Here is a 21876-nt window from a genome sequence, read left to right as displayed (position 1 = left end):
ACACAAGAGCCAGATTCTGTATAGAAAGACCCAGATTTGAAGCTTGAATCTTAAGAGCTATGAGCTCACAAGTGTATAAAATATAAATGAAATGGTTTAATACTAAAAACACTTGCGAGATCAGACGTCCGTTGTACTGTGTCCCTGTGACACATGCTTTTACTGTGTATTAGAAGGCAAAAGGACTGGATTTATATAGCACTTTTCTGCCTACCCGGACAAAGCCCTTTACAATTTTGCCTCTCATTCAGCCATTCACCTCATTCACACACACACACACGGGAACGAATGTCGAATCCGCTAATCAAACCGCCAACCTAGTGATTAATGGACGAACCGCTCCACCGCCTGAGCAGCTGCCACATCTTCATGGACCGATTACAGTAGCTCTCGAATTATAAATGTAGAAGCTTATAACCCAAGCTGATTGTTATAACCCTCTACATTTTAATATTATTTCAGTCTGCTGGCTTTTGTTTTAGCTGTACATGTGTACAACGTGTTTCACACTCACTGGATTCATGGAGGATGAAGAACGATTCATTAATTCATCAAACAATCCAAGTAGACAGCACTTTGATAGAAACATCAAACTGCTGATGACTACTAAAAGCAGAGCTGCAGTTCAAAAGAGCTTTAAATCAAAGACCGAGAGGAAACAGACAAATTGGCTGGACAGCAAACAAAACAAGAGATTTTGTTTTTACCATTTCTATCTGCGAACATGTAAAGGTGCCGAGAATAAACACCGCGACAAAAAGACAAAGAGGACAGACGGTAAAAGAGAGAGCCAGGCTGTCACTGACGATGTTTTGTTTCGACACACACACACACACACACACCACACAAATATACAAATGATAGCTATTAACCTCAGTCAGTGTGTAATCACAGAGGCCAGACCACTGCGCAACAACTCCCCACAGCATACAAATACACACACGGTCATTCAGAAAGACACGCGGGACACCTGTTCACCCGTCCTCCCACTTCTGACCAACCATCAGTTCTGTTTATAAATAGCCTCCTATTGTAGCCGTCCTCACAGTAACAATAGTCACCAGCAGGCCTGTCCAGGTGCATTGTGGGTGCTCAATCTGTAGGCATTGGCGGGTTGTACAAGCAGAAGATAAAAGAGACACATAGTACAGAGACGGACAGACGGATGAATGACAATGAGATCAGGTGTTACACATCACAGGAATCCAGATGTTTCTTTCTGTGTTAACACTGGAGAATTTCTTCCTGAGGGTGGCGCTACAGAAAAGGTCACGTGTCGTTATTTAAAAGAGTGCATCGCATCCCGAAAGCAGTTTAGGAAATGCCATGTAAATCTATCCAGTAGATTTCGTCGTCAGGTATGTGTACAAGTAGAAGTATTGATTTCATGGTGGAGTTAGAGAAAAGGTTGGAGGTTCAACTTAAAAAATGAAATTTGTATTGTATTAATATATATCCCAATTTTTTTAATTTGTTATTGAAAAAGGGCCATGTGAAGTTTTATGTGACTTCTAGCGGTGAGGTTTCAGAATACAACTACTACCTTCCCAGGCGCACGCTCAAACCAATGAGCAAGCCAAAACAGAGACCAACAAACTGGAGACGGCATAACACAACATGCTGCAAACTCAGGTAAACTCCCACTGCAACGGTACAGTCATATTTTTTTTAATCAGCTTGACGTTGAACTGATCCATGCTCGTTACATGATGATTTTACACTGACTGCATTTAATGTCAGCATAGCTAAATTCATTGGAGGGTGACGTTATCCAACTTGAGCCGCCTAAAACACAGATCACAATCTGTTTCACATGCTTTGCAGAAATGATTAACTGGCTTTATTATTGCGTCAACGCATTAATTAATTAACGCAGACAATTATTTTATATCACGTTAACGCAGTTTTTAAAAAATTATTATTATTTTTAAAGTCCGTTGCTCACTGGCTCTGAATGCCCATACAGTCAAACCCCTGGGTCACAGGAGGGGCGGGATGTTGATCAGCCTGCAAATCAATGCATATAGCAGTACATTTAAATTAAATTAATTAATAAAAGTGCGCAATACACTACTTTAGAATTTGTTATTCAATTGAGCGCATAACAATGCGATTAATCGTGATTAAACATTTTAATCGTTGCCCAGCACTCATTTTTAAGTGAGGTTCACATATAGGCAATAAAAAAGTGATTATTTCATTAAAAAAAAAAAAACAAAAACAACTAAATGTAGATCCTTCAAAAGATTTGTTTTGCAGCATAAAAATGTCAATCAAGTAAAGAACATAATTTATCATAATAGTTGAAAGAAGCAGATGGAAAACTGACATACTGACTGAAAAAGAAAGAAAAGTGGAGCTGATAAGATCAGGAACAAGGAAAAGAAAATATTCTTAATCCTCATCCTTTCATCTTTGCATATTTGCCCTCCCTCCTCCTCCACAGCTTCCTAATTACCCCTGCTTTGTCAGCTTGTGCATCACCCATCATTTAATCCCGGCAGTAGCAAGCCTTGGTTGTCATGACATCCTGTCAAGACCTCCAAGGACATCCTCTCACTCTCCTCTTTTTATTGTTATCTTCCTCAAGTGTTGTCATGAAGTGCAATCCATTAATTCGTGTTATTGTTCCTGCTGAGCTTGAACGAAGGGAGCAGTCCACAAACATCCGACTGCAGATGAGCATGTACGGTCATCCAGCGTCACAGGAAACCACGTGAGGGGTTTTTAATTCAGTAAGAGATACCCATTTAATTAGGGGACAATTTACTGTAAAGGTCAAAAACTTATTAAAAGATTGGTCTTTTTCCCCCATTGGGGTTCTTTATTAAAGAGGTGGTATTATGCTCATTTTCAGGTTCAAAATCGTATTACCAGAGCAGGTTTACATGGTTTCATTTTCAAAAAACACCATATTTTTGTCATACTGCACATTGCTGCAGCTCCTCTTTTCACCCTGTGTTGAAGGCTTCGTTTTAGCTATGGAGTGATACATCTTGTCTCTAAATGATCTTTGTTGGGAGTTGCACATGCTCAGTTCCTAGTTAAGGACTACTAGCCAATCAGAAGCAGAGTAGGGCGGGTCAGCGAGAAGCCGGTAAACAGCTCGGGTTCAGCCGTACGTGTTGCCGACCGGCTCGGCAACATGGACTGCAGCGAGAGTTTCAGAGCGGTGAGTTATTAATCTGTATCCATAAAGTTTTAACTGAGCTCTGTCTCTACATCACAGGAACAACTTTATGTTTGACTGCCTGGAGGGTAGCTAGTGTTTGGAAGGGAGAGGAGAGCTGTGTGCTGCAGCTCGCTGTTTTTCCACCGCTGTTTTTGAGGACATGTCGGAGTAGCCGCTTGGCGAGCGTTATGACATATTTTCATTGTGACATCACAAGAAAGGGAAGTAAAGGCTGGACTTAAAACCAGTAGCAGATACACCTCAGCCACGCTCAGGTACTGACACACATGCACTGTTATCACCATCTGTAAGGTGTCAGCATGTTTGATTCGGACAAAGTTTGGCCTAGTTGGTAACAAGGCCCTGAAACACCATTTCATTTAAACCCCATTTACACCTGGCATTAAAATGCAACCTGTATCTATTTACCGTACACATTTTAGTTACCATGATAACTGAATTCGGTTACCGCGCCATTATAAACTCACGGCAAACACTGTCCAGCATCAACCAAAGTTAGCGACAGTCTCCCAGAAGCAGGCGAACATGCACAGTAGGCACCGTGGCTTTGTTTGGCTCAAAGACAACACGGCGTAAAGCAGCGCTGTCACTCTGAAGTCAGGTCGGATTTTAGTTTTTATGAGAGCGCTGAGGGAAACTTGATTGAAGAAAATGACCTTATAGTGAACGCAGGGTGAGTTAACTTTAACTTCCTCTGTATTTTTGTCAGCTGTTGGGCTCATTGCAGTTACTGTCACCGTCTTCTAAAGACTTATGTTTTTGTAATGGTGCACGGGGTCATTGCATTACCTATGTTACATAAAATCTAAAATCTTGATAATGCACACTTAGATGGTTTTCATATGTTTACAAAAGGTATTGGCTGTTACTTTAATGTTTATGCTAAAATACAAAATGGCTATTTTATTTGCATTTTTTAATATAAAACTTGTTGAAATGGTTTCAGTGTGTGCATCAGTACATTTTAATCTTTTCACATTTTTACAGTACCGTGATAATACTGATATTTTGGTCACTATAATCGTGATATGAAACTTTCGTACCGTTTCATCCCTTGTGGCAACACAAATGCAAAAAGCATAAAGTTAACAAAGAAATGGTACGTGGATATCAGAGCTCTTGGAAGCCTATTAGATCTTACGGAGGAGTAAGCTATTAATCACTAATAATCAATTACTGAAATAAACATACAACGATCATACAGTGCAAATGCGTGGAATTCTCAACAGTATACATATTGTGTGTTTCTATGATTTATTTATATTTATTTAATTGTGTATTAAATTTAGCTGTTTATTTTAATCATCTGTCACATCTTGTGAAGCAAAGCGGTAAATGTGGTCTGTAAATTAACTGGATCAGTCTACGTTCAGAGTTTTCACAAATATCGTTAATGTGACGATTCACTCTACAAGCCAAGATTTTCTTTGAGCATTGAGGACGTTAGGGATGTTTAGAGAACCGAACCAGGAGCATGGTGGTAAATCACCTTCAGATGTGACAGAAACTTTTTAAGGAACAAAAGAATAAACGGAAATTATTTTTATACAACCAATTTTCTTCTCTGTACCCAGTCAACACATCCTGCTGCAGGGCCCCAGGTTCCCTGCTGAGATCAATAAAGTTTTTAATCTTTTTCCATAACAAGCTGGACGCTGATGCCAGTGTTTCTAGAAAAGGTGTCATTGTTTTTCCGATCCTGAAATGAAACTCAGTCCAGCCTCGGCACACAAAACCATATTTAACAATATTAAAAAAGGAAACACAAACCTCCTGTAATACTTTACAGATGAAAAAGCAAATTGTGGTGATTATCCAGTGGGCCGGACGGCTGTAACGGGCCCGAGGAATGCTACACTATCTAATGTGTGTGTGTTGAGTGTTTTCACTTTCATATGGTTTTCATTTGGGGCGGAGGTTTGCATAATTACTCTGGCATCAGTAGCCGTGGTGACAAAGCGGGCTGGTGAGCGCTCCACTGGGTCTGCGTTCTCACGGCAGTCAGAAATAACCTCGTCTTTAACAGGAAGCAACATTCCCTTTAATGTCGAAATGCTGACGACGAATAAACAATATCGCCGCCGTCAAGAACCTCGAGGCATGATTGTCAATTTTGATTTCTCTCTTTTTTTTTTCTGTCACAGGGACAATTTCATAACTGATATTTCTAATTTTGTGCTTTATCTTCTGAGGACTCAAATAAACATCTTATTTTTCATGAAACGTACTGAGCAGGGAGAATATTTGAAAACATTTAAACAGATAATCTAACTTTTCTGATCACTGAGTGATTTCAGCTGAAGGTAAAGAAGTGTGAGTCAGCTGAGACCTGAATCACCCCGTTAAACCGCCTGTAACTTTCTAATTAGAAGTGTGATCCTGTGATTTTCTGCACGCTGTAGATTTTTCTAATGCACGGTCATCAACTGGAAAACATGAACAGCTTTTCTTCTTCTTCTTCTTCTTCTAGCTTTTCTTAAAGCCTTCCATTTTGGAGACAGGAGTGCTGCACCAATGTTGTTGCTAGCAGTTCAACATAAACAGAGACTGAGTACATACATCGAGCGTATTGTAAACAGAGGAAGTAACACACCATTACATCCCAGACAGAGACGGGGAACAAAAACACACCCCACTGACACTCAAACTGCACTTTTGTGACCCTACTTTAACGGTAATATTTGAGATTTAAAAAGACTAAATAAGGATCTGTGAAAGTTCACATCGATGTAAAGATGCTATCTTCTGCACTGTCCCTTTCAAAAAAAGTCACCTCATATCTTAATCATTTTAGCGGTTTTATTTGCAACTACTGGGTAGCCAAATCTGCTGATGTGTTGAAGCAGGAAGCCTTCATCAGAGCATGTGTGACAGGTTTTCTTTTTAACAGGACAACACATACACACACCGCTGCACCTTCAAGAAGATCCACAAGACCAAAACAGACAGAAAAAGAAACGCTTTCCATTAGTTGCAAACTAAATCAGTAAAAATGATAAAGGTTTTTTGCCGTTGGAGGGCCAGTTTTTTCCCTCCGTAAGTCTGTTTTTGGGGAACATTAAGACAATGAACCTCTCATGAACAGTGTTTCTGTTACAGTCTCACAATACTGGCCAGGCAAATTCCAAACATCAGACAAGGATAAAATACTCTCTTCAACAACATGTCCCAATCTAAGCAAGTCAGTTAGCGTATTATTGAGTCCTATATTTCTTTTAGAACAGGCCAATGAGATTATTTATTTCATGTGTTTTTAACATTAGTCATTCTTTCAGAGTCAAGTTAGTCAAGACTCCTGTGATTTTCTGAAATCTGGTGCAGTGATCTGTTGCTCTCACCCTCAGGCAGACTGTTCAACTGAAGAATAACAGTCTGGAAAGCTGAATGTGAGAGCTTGACAACATCTTTATGGTTTGATTGTTTTTGTATGATTTTCTCTTTTTAGATTATTAAAAATAATAATAATAAAATAAAAAGGGTCAGAGAAAATGTTTCTGGTAACAAGAAGAGAGGAGAAAATGGAAAATGGCTGAAATGTGTTGAAAAATAACCCTATAAAGTAACGTGCCATGACATCAGGCTTAATTGCTCTGTTTGATGAAATGATGACATCACTCGCTGCACTCACCGTGTCTGAGCCACTGGGTGCTGGTCAGGGTGCCCGTCATGCCGCCAGCCAAGCCCCGCCCCGCCGCGTCCCGCCGCTGGCTCAGTGTGGAGATGAAGGTGCCCAGAGACGGAAACGGCTGCTTAGCTCCTCGTCCTATACCCTGGCGCAGGAAGATGACATCATTACCACGGGGTACACAGAAGAAGAATTTCTGCTTGTGTACGTTGAAGACAGCATCACTGAATAAATAACCAGCATTTCATACAAATGGTTGATTTTTGGAACAGAATTTAACAGTAATAATGAAACCATTTATTATTAAAGATGACAGTAACAATAAGAGAGGCATCTAAAATTAATTTAAAAAATTAGATTATTCTTTTACCTTCATTTACTTAAAAAAGTGCAACTCGCATTCTGTATATTCTAGATTCATTACACATAAAGGGAAACATTTCTTAATAAATTATTTTTTTAGTCCTGCTGATTACGGCTTACAGCTCAGGGAAATCAAAAATCGAGTATCTCAAAATGTATTAAAATATTAGACTAAGGGATTTATAATACAGAAATGTCGACCTGAGTAGAGCTCTAATCACCTAATTAACTTAAAACAGCTGCAAAGGTTTCCTGAACCTTTGATCTCTCACTCTCGTGCTCACAATGAATGATATTCAAATTTTTTGAGATGCATCTGTGTATGTGAATACTAAACTGCACTGACCATCAAATTGTAATATAAAAAAATAACCAATAACATAAATTAGATCAAATGTAGCTTTGCTGCACTACAAATTATTTTTTTACGTGTGTAAAGATTCATCTGTGATCAGCCAATAATATTGATATAGCAAACCTAGCTACAGTAACTGAAGTTACATGTAAAGTTCAAATACAAGAAGCATCAGAATATAAAATTTTGCATTACTTAAAAATATAAGGCAACAAATGGCCAACAATGTAAAAGTTATTGACACAAATGCTTTACTAAAAAAACTCTTTTCCTTCTCAGATTTAAGATCTAAAATGTAGTACGTGAAGAGGAGAGGAAGAAGGGAGAGGGGGACAAAATGGATATTACAAGACGAAATTAGGGTGAAAGGGAAAGAAAAAAGGTGAGGAAATAAAATGGGAATATGAGGGTGAAAGAAAAAAAGACAAGAAAAAGAAAAAGGATCAAGAGGAAGAAAGGAGAAGGGGATGAGAGAAGGGGCAGAAAGTGCAAGTAAGAGGATGATAGGAGGGGAAGAGATCAGGAAAGGAGGAATAAGAGAAAGAGAAGAAAGGAAATTGATGCAGATAAGAGGAGGGGGGGGGGGAGTAAAGACCAGGAATTAAAATGTGAAGACGGAGAAAAACACAAAGCATAGATGAAGAAGGATATGAGAAAGAGGATGGGAAACCTGAAAGAACAGATGGAGAGGAATGAGCATACAGGAGGAAGAGAAGAGGAGGAGGGTTGAGAGGTGGAGGAAGAGGAGGTGGAGAGATCAACAGATGCACAGCAGCTGCTCCTGACAGCAGCGCACACACACACACACACACACACACACACACACACAGCGATGTGTTCAGGGGCTGCAGAGAAGAAGGAGCAGAACGACGATTAATCTGCCGTTCAAAATGAAACCGTTTCCAAAGAAAAAAAGACCCCGAGGACAAATCAGAATAAAATCATAGTCTTGGCATCCACACACATTATCTACAGTTTCCATGTCATTATATAATTTTGTCTCTCGTGCACAGCAGCATGGAGGAAAAAACAAAAAAAACAAAGGGCAGTTTGTGTGTGAAGCAACAACCTCGGACAGTTAGTGAGTATTTTCAGAGTAGTTATACGTAACATACTGTCCACACAAACACATTCATCTTGTGTCTTTGGACAGAAGCTCATTCCTCAGTGGGAGGTGGGAACATCCACATCAAACTAATTTTGATAACACTGACTGATCTGCAAACAAAACACAGAGCGATCCATTTATCAAGACCTACATTTACAAGAAGCTTGTTATTTGTTAATATTTAAAATGTGATTTTAATGGTACTCAGTGTGGCGGGGCTCTACGGATGGCAATGTCGGCTGGTAGGTCCACCCCTTTGGTCCAGACTGAAGTATCTCCAAACCAATACTTAGTTTTAATACCCGCAAAACCAATTTATACTTCTGCATCGAGTCTAAGTCGGTTACGCATCGTCGTAAACATTTTGTGTCTGCGTCGCTTTGCAGCTGTGCGCCCAAAACACTAGTTGCCCGTGTGGTTTCTATGTTCCAGTGTGTTGAGTCTCTGCTTCTTAGTCGGTGTACAACAGGCTGCTACAAACGATGGCGACTGAAAGTGAGCGGATCATGTTGAACAGCAGCGACTTTTAGTGAAACTACTAAAACGCAGGAAGAGAGGGCCTCGGAGGAGACGGTATGTATGTACGACCCCTGACCCGGTCGAGGCAGAAGAAGGAGGACGAGCCAGAAATGTAACGCTTCCGAGCCGTCCAATCACAGCCCTTGCTGTTCGGTCAGCATCGGCAGACGTATAAATTGGCCTTTAACTGTACTTCATTTTCCACTGTGCACACTGGGCTTCTAGCGTGGCTGCAGACTTTTAGTCTTGATCGTCTCCTGTTGGTTTGCTTGCACCTGTATAATTCCACGGCTTTCTAATTGAAGCCACAGAGCAGCCACGTCACTCCCTCCTAACTCATCACAGCTCCACCCACAGCAGCTGATAGACAGGTGGTCTCTGGGAAACGTGGAGCAGAGACATCACTGAGCAACAAAACATGGAGACGACTTCCAAATAAGTTGTACTACTAAAAAAGGTTGTCGGCAAGTATTTCTCTCTTTTTTTTTTTTGATTAAATGAACACCGACTACGTCCCGGTTCACATCTGACAACAATTAGCAGTTTTCGCAGCAGGTTTTATCACAGTGAGTCTTGTGATGTCAGTTGAGTCCAACTCTTCAGTCTGAAAGGAAATGCTGTCATCCAGCGAGAAACCACACCAAGAGGAGCTCCACATCTGACTCTGTTTCTCACACACACCCTCCTCTCTCTCTCTCCCTCAGCTGTTAATCACTAATCAAATCCTGTAGATTATTGCGAGACCGTGTGAGTTTGGATCAGTCACGTTTTGTTTGTATTCTCTTGGTTTTTTCCTCTCTGCCATGCCCAAAGGTTTCATTATCTCATTGCTTTTAACATGTCAAATATATTAGCTGAAGTTCTTATCCTGACTGGCTGTTAATGAATCGTCAGACAGACAGACCTGCAATTGATGAGCATTCTGTTAAAGAAGGAGGAAACGTGTTTTAAATTCACAGCCATTATCCCCACCGGCTGCATGGATGACGGCGCACTTGGTTGAGTTCAGGCACCACAGGACCAGATATGAGCCGTCCACGGCTGCCAGATTTGACTGGCAGCACTAGGGCCAGCTTTATGTCAGAGATGACACTCAGAACTGATCGAAGACGGCTTGAACTGATTATGGTGAATTATTGATCACAAGTCTGGGATGACTCTTTCAGCCAGTCGTGACAGATTTAGGCCATCGATGGTCTCTTTGGCTCTCTGAGTGCTATGAGAGAACAATTCGAACACACACTGAAACAAAGTGAAACATCCACTAGACTGAAACTGTATATGTTCTGTGTGTTCATACAGAACCAGAAGCAAATTTTAGAGGCAGAGAAATTGCAAACAAAGTCAGGGGAAGGACGCAATTTCAACTGGAGCGGTGAATCTGTGCAAATTATATATTACCTGATAAGTCTGTCAAACGATCTAATCTGATCTTCAGAGAGTCAACTGTAGGTGGAAGCATCACATTTAAATCATGCTTGATTTGATAATATCGGATCATGCTGTTTAAATTATGGTTCGGGTTTTTACAGATCAGACTGATCAGGCTGCAGAATTCACACATTGGTTTATGGCTGATGGCTCTACAGCAGGTCACCAGTACAAACACCGGAGCACTTTACAATCCAGCGATCTTACATGCACGTCTCTCTGCCAACTTGTCAATTTTCATCTGGGATAGACCAGAATCATAGGGGGCCTTAAACAAACACCTGAGACATGTTAGACCGCGCTCACGACACCATCATCAAAACACCAAATGAGGGAATATTATCTTACAAGAGGGATGTTCATCTGTCCAGTAGAGATCTATATGGCAAAGAGCACTGAAGCTGTTCTCTAGGCTCATGTTGGAGCAACACCTTCCTGAGACACCTGTTGCACGTAATGCATGTTCAATTTACAATGACAGAAACAAGAGAAAATCACATTAACCTTACACCAAGAAGCCAGAACCAGAGAATGTTTGCCATAAATTAATTTTCTGTTTAAATGTCTAATCTAATGTAACCAGACCTTCATCTCATCATACCCGTGGAGATCTGGAGAAAAATGGGGTTTTTGGAGGCAGAAACAGCAGGTCTGGTCAAATTTGTGTTCAGGTGAAACAAACTTTCTTCTTCAGTGAGCATCTGTCTTCAATTCTTCAGTTTTTATTGGTCTGCAAACACAATGACAGCCCGCTGTATCTAAGACCTTTTTATCCACCACTGAGCCTGAATTTCCTCAGATCTAAGCTTAGGGGGCCAGAAGACGTCTGAGGGGGATTCAGAGAACGAGTCCGACTGAAATCCCAGAGAGAGAACGCATGCAGCCACTTTATTGCATTTCCAGACACAACCGGTCGGTCTGAGCAATGATAGACTATTTATTGGTCAAAACCATCTCAACTGCACATTCCTGCTCCCTGACACAATGGAGATGACATCAACCAACCAGCCTGCAACCCGGCCAGTCTGACTTCGAAGTGACACAGAGAAGCAAACATAAAACACACCGATGCAAAGTCCAACAGTCAGCCGCCTCAGACGCTGCTGGAGAGCTGATGTCAGGAGTCATTATATAAGACAGGGGCATCACTTTTTCCAACAGGAGAGGTTTTTCAGTTTGCCGTCACTCTATATGCACACTGTATGTTAGGTGATTGTAGGTGTTTTAGTCATACATTATACATAGTCAAGTCTGTGTGTGTTCACCGGCCTCAAAGATGATCAGAATCTGTAGAATGCCAGATATGTTATTCTAAAATTTACTGGATTAAAGCGAGGAATTGGAAATTGACATTACAAACTGCATTAAAAAGAGATGCATATGCAGATTATCATATTGTACTGTACCAAAAGATGTGCCCCACTCCCTAATTAGGTGTTGTTTCTAAGGTGTGTTGTGTTATGGATAATAAACAGTGAAATAAAACAAGTAAAACAGAATACAGGCTGTACAGTAAAACACAAGCATCTTTCAGACTTGTATGCCACTGAATCACACAGCGCTAATTAATGCTCCCTAATTATATAGTGGTGGACTATATGCTCCCTCCCTACAATATTGATAGCGTTATTTAATGACTTTAAACGCAAAGTACAGGATTTTTCTGTAATTTGAAATAAAGAAAACTAGTTGGTCATTGAATGATAGGTTACGTTTTTTTTTTTTTCCTCACACATTGACACTAAATTAATAATACACCAATAAAACACATTTCATGCCACACACACACAAAAAAAACATTCTGCACAACAAAGAGAAATCCCGGTAAAAACAATCACTTGGAAAATACAAAAGGAGAAAAGTTTTCTTACAGCAGGAGGGGAGCTGTTGTAAATTGGTGGAAGCTTCTCTCTTTCCCTCTCAACTCCTGACAGCGCAGATTGTTCTCCATCCATCCTCTCGGCGTGAAAGTGCGGAAAAAGTTGGGTTTTTTTTTTATTCCTGGAAAGACTCAGTCCTCTACAACCTCTGTGTTTCTGCTCCTCACAGGGCTGCACATGTTTTTACCAGAGCCAACTCTGAGCCAGAGTTACCCGTCTGTCTGCCCAGTCTGCTCCGTTATGTCACATAAATCAGGGAGATTCACATCCTACACGAAACATTGTGAAATCTACCTTCGTCGCACAGGTGGGCTCTACGCGCACAGCCAGACGCGTAAACGTATCCAAAAGCAGCAGGTAAAGTCTAGCCTGAAGTTGTGTTCGTTTTAAAATACTTTTTAAAACACGTTCAGGGTGGGTTACTACCCGCTTCTTCTTCTCCTCTTTCTGTCCCTCTCTGCGTCGTCTGTCGGGGTAGCAGCAATGCTGCGGGCCGGCGCCATGTTTGGAGGAGGAGGCGCCTGGAGACGGCAGCGCCACACATACATACATAGAGAGAGAGAGAGAGAGAGAGAGAGAGAGAGAGAGAGGGACTGGAAATTGTTTGGGATTCACAATAAAACGGGGAGCTTTGAAAGAAAGAAGGAATGAAAAAATAAAGGAGGGTTTGTTAATAAAAACATGTTCAAGCACAACTGTACTGAACTGAAGGGAATCAAACAAACAAACATGTAAACAGAGGCCCATGGAAAAAGAGCAAGAATAAACATGACTAAAAAAAGGTTTTTCTCAACCAAACTTACTGTGCTTTCAGGGCGGTGAGTTTACTTATGTGGTGTATAACATATGTGCATTTGACGCATAACAGTTTAACATAGCACTGTAGCAGCTGGATAGAGGATTAGTGACCTTTAAGGGGAGAGCACAGGTCAGTGGTTATGTGGAGGCTCAGACCCTTTTCTGGTGTCCAACAAGATCTCTACACTTATCCTATAGAACCGGACACCACACTTACAAAGTCAATGCAAAGACGCGGAAGGCCTTCGCTGAGTTGAAAATCTCCTTCTCGCATTGTGTGTGAACTCTTGCAGCGCATGTACTCACATGAGGAAAGCATCCAGAGGATTAAATTGGCGTATGGGCTGAAAGGACCATTAGACAGTTGCACTGTAGAATTTATAGAGTTACTACAAAATAAGGCCAGCAATTCTGTCTTAGGGAACAAGAGTCTTTATTTCCATTTTGGTTGTTTACTGGTCTCAGTGTAAACAAGTTGTTGTCAGTTTTGTTTACAGATATTTCTGGGAATGTAAAGGATCTCTTCAGGGAATTCATTATAACTTAAATATTAAAGGTTGTTTCTTCAGTTAGATTTCATTGTATTTCCAGTATGATCTGAAAATAATCAGTACATGTTACTTATTATACTTGTTACTTATCATGCACAGTTTTAATAATTCTCTTTTAATATTTAATATTCATTTATTGTCATTGCGTGGCACATACAACGAAATTCAGGTGCAGTACCTGAAACGTTGCTCAAAATATACATAAAAAAACAAATCCACACACACAGGTTAAAATAATACTAATAATAATAATAATAATAATAATAATACGTGTCTGTAAGATGTGTGAGTTCAGTGCAGAGTTTAGTGTGTTAATACCCTCATGGACCTTTGATTTTTAAACTGACTGCATGAATCTTTTAAATCTTTTTATTGTCCTAATCCTGTTTCTTTTTATTTGCACTCCATACACACCATCTCCTCAGTAGAAGTAGATATACTTTATTTAATCCCCTGAGGGGAAAGGACCTTTATTTTGACAGTTGTGACAGGAAGTGATGTTCTGTGATTTCCTCTGTCTTGACTGAGGCCCTGCAGACTGCGTCACCGCTACAATTTAACTTCTGTCCATAATTAGTGAGAAACAGGATCCGGGCTTTGGGCCAACTCTCACGGAACATAAGAAACTGAAAAGCTCCTGATGTCGCAGATCTGTGTGTGTGTGTGCGCGTGTCTGTTATGTGTGTGTGTGTGTGTGTGTGTGTGTGTGTGTGGTTTCTCGGTACAGATGAGATCATCTGAGCTCTGTCTGGTTTCCTAAAAACAGCAGTGTTCCTGCAGATCCTGGAAAAGCCTTGAAGACAGTTTTAGATTTGATATTCCTGTAACAACTTCACTTTTTGTTGTTGTTCACTTTTATTTCAAGGCCATCATAAATTTTAGGAACACGTACACACAACCAAATATTAGAAACACCTCAGCACCAGTCATTAACTACAATCCCTGTTAGTTAGCTGCACAAAAAGTACATTTTAATTGTTATGTAACTCTGACAAGCAGATTGATGCTGTGGGGAAAAGAGCTGTTTTTGTAGCAAAAACTTAATTTCTTTTATTCTTTTTTGCAACTGAAGCATCAGCTTTTCTAAAATTGGTCCAGTACAGCCGCCGGTTGAGCTGTGTTTGTTTTGGGAGCTCAGACTCTGTTTCTGCAGCAGACGGTCTGCCTGTTACTGTAACAGCAGATGTGTTGTGCTTCAGTTTTTATGGTGTCTGGGCCTCAAACTCTCTGCAGCCGCGTGCACCTGATGTGGAAACACAAGGTCTGCTGGGACAACACTTGGTTGAATGTACAAGATCATGCTGGATGATCAGGATCCTGTAAAACAGACCTCTGAACAGACGCTGTAGTAAACAGACATATCGTGTTGATGTTTAACAGCTCTGATTCCCTTTATGACAAGTTTACGTACAGAGGATCAAGGCTGCAGACTGAGGCACCAGGAGCTGTTGCATTATGGGAGTGTTATATAAGAGCAGATGGGCTGTGGCTGACTCATGGATTTATGGGCTGTGGGCTTCTTCTGAAAACACATCCAGGATTCGACACACGAGCTGGAGAACGAACACATGAGTCAGGAGGTGAATAAATAAATAGGTGAATGAATTAACGAGCGACCAAGAAGCCAAGCGAAGGATTGCTTATTTGATTTTCAGCACTGACGTATAGGTGTATTCATACATCCTAGTTATTAATTTATCTTCTCCGGATGCCCTTGAGCAGGGCATTAATCCTCCACAAACCCTCCAGGGGCCCAACATTGTGGTTGACCTTGACCTCTCTGAAGGAATGAGAGCATGTCGCTGGGTCCGATCTTAGGGACAAAACTGCCTTCTTCAGAAGACGACAGATCTCCTCTCCAAATAGCTAACTGATCTACAAAAGATTTGCTTCAGTTAAGGGGCAGTGGTGGCCTAAAGGTAGAGAAGCGAGCTTGTGACCGGAGGGCCCAGGAGTGGAGCTGCACAGTTGCTGTTGTTGTATTGGGCAGCTTCCAGGTGGGTGTGAATGTGTAACATTGCTCTCAGTAAAACTCCCCCCTGATTAAATAAAGTTCCCGAACCAAGAGCCTTGCACAGACTAGAACTAGTGGTGCATTCAGGTGCTCCTCTTTCATTTATAATTAAGGCCTCGATACGTTTTGGAAAGACAGAAATGTGGCTTACATTAAATGTGTGGTCAGATTCAACATGTTGGTGACTTTTTTTGATCAGATTGTTCCTCATTTATCTACCAGCGGCAGCATGATGCAGATTGAGAAACCCATGTCTGAAGCTAGTACTGCATCACCCTATCCATGCTACACCCCTCCTTTGAAGCTAGGAGGCTTTTATGCTACATAGAATAATATATGCTATAATATATGATATTTTTAAATGTATGTCCCTGTGCCTAAAAACCTGTTGAGATCAGAAATGAAGTATGATCATATCTTCACTTTGCCTGTCTAACTCTGTAGATTAAATGTTGATTTTCTACTGTTGATGACTGTTTTTATTTGCCTGATTGCAGTTTGATCTCATCACATTCATGCTCACCGTCTGAAGGTGTGGCTAACACAAGTAACGATCAGCCTAAAACATGTATGCTTTATTTGGATTTAGTGATTTTTTGGTGAGAACAGCCTCGATGTTCACTTGGTACAAACGAGCATTAACAACAGAAAAGTGATTTACATTGATCAGCAATACTTTAAAGTTGAGCATCGATGCCCCCTGTACGGGGGGACTGCAAGCAATTTTTGTGCAAAATGCAGATTGAGAAATTCATGTCTGAAAGTAGTATTGCATCGCCCTACCCATGCTGCACACCTCTGTGAAGCTAGGAGGCTCAGCTAGAAACGACCAACCATTTTTATCCACATCAAACACCAAGCATCTAAATGTGCTTATATCAAAACATAAATCTCTCTGTGATCACTGTACATGGCTGCAGTTATTGCCATCCAGATATCTCTCATCTCATCCTACACTGCAGTCCGACCGCTCTTAAGAAAGCTCAGCTCCAGCTCTGATCTGCTGTGTAACTCGTATCACTCAATTCACTAAACTTATTAACTTAGAGTTATTAGCTGGATAATTTTGGATGTTCTGTTCTCAAGTTGTGGGTCTTTTGTTTTGGAAGCTTTATGTTATTTGGAATATGGTTGTATGGACAGAAATAGTGTTTTGAAGAAAACTCCCAATAAAAGTGAACATATAAACATTAAATATAGCCAAAATATGGACATTCGCCTGGTATGTTTTTGAAAAATCGTCCACTTAGGGTTAGAGTCCCCTTAAGGGTTAGAGTCCCTAAGTGTTAAGCAAAGGATATAGTGGGAAATCGGGAATCAAAGGAGTAATATAAGTAAAGTTGAGAGACCTGCCTGTTTTTATTTTCTATTTAACTCATTTAAAACATTTTTATATTTCCCTGTTGCTTTTGTTTTATGTAAAGCACTTTGAATTACCTTGTTATTGAAATGTGTTATAAAAATAAAATTGCCTTGCCCAATAACTGTTGTATATTAGTTTCTTTTCATCAAAATTACAGTTACAGTTGTATACTGTAGGTGTAGTAAAAGATATTCAGTTACATTATAATGAGCTGGATGATGGTTTTGATGGTGATATTGCTATTAAAATATAGATTTTATACCAGGCGAGAATGAAAATATCATTTTTTCCTTTTACTGCATCTCCATTTACTCGTTAATAGAAAAATAAATAGGTTCATTAGCTTCCTAAGCTTCTGACCTATCAAAGGAGAATTATACATCTAGGTGTAATGGTTGACGAGTTATTACTGATTCATTTTGGATATGTTATTTTAGGCGTTTTTCCTGAAAATAGGTGTTTCCTACTGGTTAATTCATAATTTTGACAATTTCACACTGTATATTCCTATGTGGCCACTGTGTTTAGACAGCAGTTAACATTTGAGGACTTTGGCTTATTTTCTTAATTTAAAACAAAGGTATTGAAATGGTATCTGGAAAAAAGTATTTGCTTTCCGTACCATAACTTGTTTTAAAAAATACTGACAATGTCAAAAAGACTGAACTGGCTGACAAAGTGGTAAATTCAGCTCTCGAATTTTGATGTTGAATTTCAGAACATGATGAACAGCTGGCAAATAAAATAAAATAAATAAGAAATAAACTTGTAAACTGTAACATGCAACTAGTAGTCTCGTTGTTTTTCTCCATCAGGCTCCGGTCCAGTAGATAAGTCACAGGTATTTGGAGTATTTGGACCGGTGAAGAGCTCGGCTGAAGGTCTTCCTCTGCAGCCTGAAAACGTTCTGCTCTGTAACAGGACAAGAAATGTTGAGTGTTTTTGAACTGAACAGAAGTTAAGCAGAGCAGGAACGGTTGGCAGAGAGGAAACTCTGCCGTATTTTCAACCCACATAAGCACCAAAGCTGCTGACCAAGACAACTTTTTAAAATCTAGGCACTCCTGGAGAAAATTGCCAAAAAAGAAAAGAAAACAGAACCCTGCCTTCGGGTTTTCCACCCTAATCCTACAGAAGGTCCTGCAGGAGAAAAGTTACAGGTTGGATCCTCACAACACTGAACTTCTACTTACTTACTTACAGAAAACACATTTCTTTGAAAAAACAATAATCCCAAAAGCTGTGGTTCTCTATGAAAAGGACTAGATGAAAGATCTTCACGTTAGCCAAGAATTCATAATGAGAAAAATTTAGTTTATACTCTTCTGAATCTGCAGCTGTCAAAGAGTCTTAATATGTTTTTTTTCTCTTAAGGTTACTAAATACAAAGACATCTAGATTAAAACTGGCCTAAATGTGGATGAGAAATGAAAGAAAAGACATCTTTGGTACATAACTGCTGTTTAAGCAGACTGTATTTCTCTTTAAATATCATTGGTATAGATTTGCCGTTGTCATTTTGTTTTAACCAAGACATTATTTTACCTACAAATGTTCAAATCCAGGAGAAAATGAGCTGATCTGCCTCTTGTTGCTAAATAGAGGGGACACCTGCAGTAACTTCATTTATATGTATCTGTTTTTGAATAAGATTTTGAACGTGTGGGGAGTGCAGATGTGTGACTTGAGCAAAAAGAAGAAAACACGTCCACCAGTTTGACAACATGTTACACTTTGTGTGCGCGTGAAAGAGGAATTACGTCGGTTTGTTCATCTACTGCGATAACCATCAGTTTGCACTGATGTGAGGACTCAGAGGAGCTGAGAGGGAGGAGAGGCATCTGTTGTCAGGAGGAATATTTGGTTTGATTCATAGCAACGCCTCAAACTGTGGGAGAGAGAGGCAGGGCGAACATCTGGGAGAGAGAGAAAGAGAGAAGCAGAATCCTCTTTTCAGACCTCTTGGCAACAACACACACACACACACACACACACACGCCTCTCCTCAAAAACCAGTGTGGAGAGGTTACGCTAGTTCAAATGAGATCCAGAGAGAGGGGGATAGAGAGGGGGATAGAGAGGGATAGAGGAGGAGGAGGGTGAATGGTGCACACATTTCCTGCACATGAGGGTGTGTTTCTGGATCCGGTCTGAACATTTGAGTACACAAGAGTGTGTCTGAGCTGCACTGAGAGAATGAAAAGATGAAAGAAAGAAGGTTAAAGTAAGACATGGGAGTAACAGATAAAAAAAAATACAGGAAACTAATTTACAATATTTTAAAGTGAACAAATACACAGCAAACAAGTGAGTGCACAGAAGCTTAGAGAAAGGAAACTCTTGTATAGAGCTTCTCTTGCGAATGTCCCAATTATTGTCTGCTTCTTGTCAGACTGGAATGAGGACGATGAAACTCTACAGCTGAACATTTTTCTTATAATTAACGTTTAAAACATATCACATGACATGTCTTCTGTCAACACAAGAGGGTGCTGTTCACCCGTGTTTCACAAGGCCTGCATTCATTTGTTTTGACTGACAGACATCACAGCTGGTGAATGCTGAAACACCGCCTTAAAAAGTGCAAGGAGCTGTGTTGGTTGAGGGTGTGTGCTGTTTCAGGTACTGATGAGGTGAAGAACGGAGGTCAAGAGTGACAGATCCAGGAGTCTGAAGGCTCATCAGATGCCACTCCACACTGCACAGAGGTTTATAAAAAGAGAAAGAGAAATACAATGTTCATCTTCAGCACTTTGCACGAGGAGCCAGGCTCAACTTTTCTTGTTAGCTTTTTTTGAGTTTCTTGAGTTGCCTTAGAACAGGGTTTTTAACGTCTGAGACTGGGGGCCTCCTGTCAGACAAAGCCTAGAAGAAGGCACCCCCCTCACATTCATTTAGCTGATGCTTTTATCTAAAGCGACTTACAATTGCTAGTCATGTCAGAGATCGCACACCTCTGGAGCAACTAGGGGACCTGAACCCGGGTCTCTCACACCAAAGGCATGCATCGTATCCACTGCTCCATCACCACCACCACCCCACCTGCCATTAATTTACTTTCTTAGTTTCTAAGTCCTGGATGCCAATGGGCTCATGATTGTGTTCATATAGACACTCAACAGTTGAGCCATGATAACCTAATATTGCTGTCTGACATAACTTCAGACTACACCAAATACATAAGAAAGTCTGTGCTGAGGCAGTTTTTATTTTCTGACTCTGGGTGGGAAAACAAAACAAAACTACTGGATCTCTGAACACATTTAGGCTGAACTCTCTCCCCCCCTTCTCAACCTTAGAAAATACGATGTCCACAGAGGTCAACGTTTTATTTACCACGACTAAGATAGTTCAACAACCAGAATCAAGTGTTTATTATTGTAACCATGAAGAAAAACTACCCCTAACTTTAAGTACTTATGTTCAAAATAAAAAGCAACAAACACTAGAATGGCCTCATGTAATTTTAAAGAGGACAACAATATCCCCACATCCTCTGATAAGGTGTGGATTTCAAATTCCATTTCTAAAAAAAAAAATTTCAGTTTCCTGGCAAGTGACTCAAGGGATGGTTTAATAAATACACCAACACACATTAGACTCGTTTTCCTCAGAGTGTCTGTAAACACAATAAACTCAAACCGACGACAAGCAAATTTCACACACCTGTGCAGCGGTGGAGCGCCATACATTCAGACGTGCATGTGACCACTATGGGTTATTTTGATGAAGGAAAATGTAGATTTAGAATATCTTTTGATTCTCTAAAACCTAAAAACTCAGACGGAATGACTGAACCCCTATGGTTCAGAACAAGGTGACATAATGGAGATGTTTGGTGACCCAGCAATCCTGTCACACAGCTTTTCTCCCAGACTTCAGTACAGAAGGTCCCTGTTGAGTGTGTGTGGTCTTGTCTTTATGAGAACCACTCTGGTAGTTGGTCAGACGACTCTGACCACGAGACGTTTTGGAAATTGAGGATATTTTTTGCGGGTTTTTCAGGGTAAAGGGTTAGAATTAGGTTCAGGTTAGTGTAAGCTTTGGGGTAGGGAATGAATGTAGTGTGTCAATTAGGGTCCTGCCAAGTATAGTAGAACAAAATGTGTGTGTGGGTATTTGTGTGTGTTCTTGTCAGTGTCCCTCTTTGTCCGTCAGACATTTACTGCCTCACATTACCACCTATTTACAGCCTCCTGCTGCTGCTGCCGTAGAAATATGATCTAATTAATCACACACATCAAACCGCTCTAATGCTGGAGTCCTGTGTGTGTGTGAAGCACCTGCTGGGCCATCTGGGAGACTGCTTTAAACATAGACCCATGTTTGATTCAGACTAATATTAGATGTGATTTGTAATCATTAGTGCAATGAATGGGTTAATTTTAATAATGCCCCGATACGCCTGTTGTGTAAGTCTAAAACTCATCAGCAGGATTTCTAACAAGTAAACTTTATTACTGACACTTTCTTACATGTTTTTTTGCTGTTAAAGTAGTTTGTCTTTTGCTGTTTTAATAGTAACGTTGCTACACTATATGGACAAAAGTACTGGGACACCTTCACATTATTTTGTAAACCTGTTCTAAATCCAGAGCTGTTACCCTTTGCAGCTATAACAGCTTCCACTCTTCTGGGAAGGCGTTTTACAAGATGTTGGAGTTTGTCTGTGGGAA

At 40.3% G+C, this 21876-nt stretch overlaps 1 protein-coding gene across 3 annotated transcripts in view; it reads right to left on the bottom strand.

Annotated features, from left to right (window-relative positions):
* hectd2 (HECT domain containing 2) overlaps positions 1–12980 on the bottom strand; it is a 56418-nt gene extending 43438 nt beyond the window's left edge. For all 3 annotated transcript variants that reach the window (XM_046064919.1, XM_046064921.1, XM_046064920.1), the window contains exons 1-2: positions 12466–12980; positions 6822–6963 (exon numbers count right to left, since the gene is read on the bottom strand). In XM_046064919.1, the coding sequence (XP_045920875.1) occupies positions 6822–6963; positions 12466–12549 (226 nt within the window). In that variant the 5' untranslated portion in view covers positions 12550–12980. The remainder of the gene's footprint in view (positions 1–6821; positions 6964–12465) is intronic.
* Positions 12981–21876: the final 8896 nt, after the last annotated feature.

Source organism: Micropterus dolomieu, linkage group LG12, assembly GCF_021292245.1.
Source record: "Micropterus dolomieu isolate WLL.071019.BEF.003 ecotype Adirondacks linkage group LG12, ASM2129224v1, whole genome shotgun sequence".
Taxonomy (NCBI): Eukaryota; Metazoa; Chordata; class Actinopteri; order Centrarchiformes; family Centrarchidae; genus Micropterus; species Micropterus dolomieu.
Note: the sequence above shows the minus strand (reverse complement) of the source record. Positions and strands in the feature narration are given on the sequence as shown.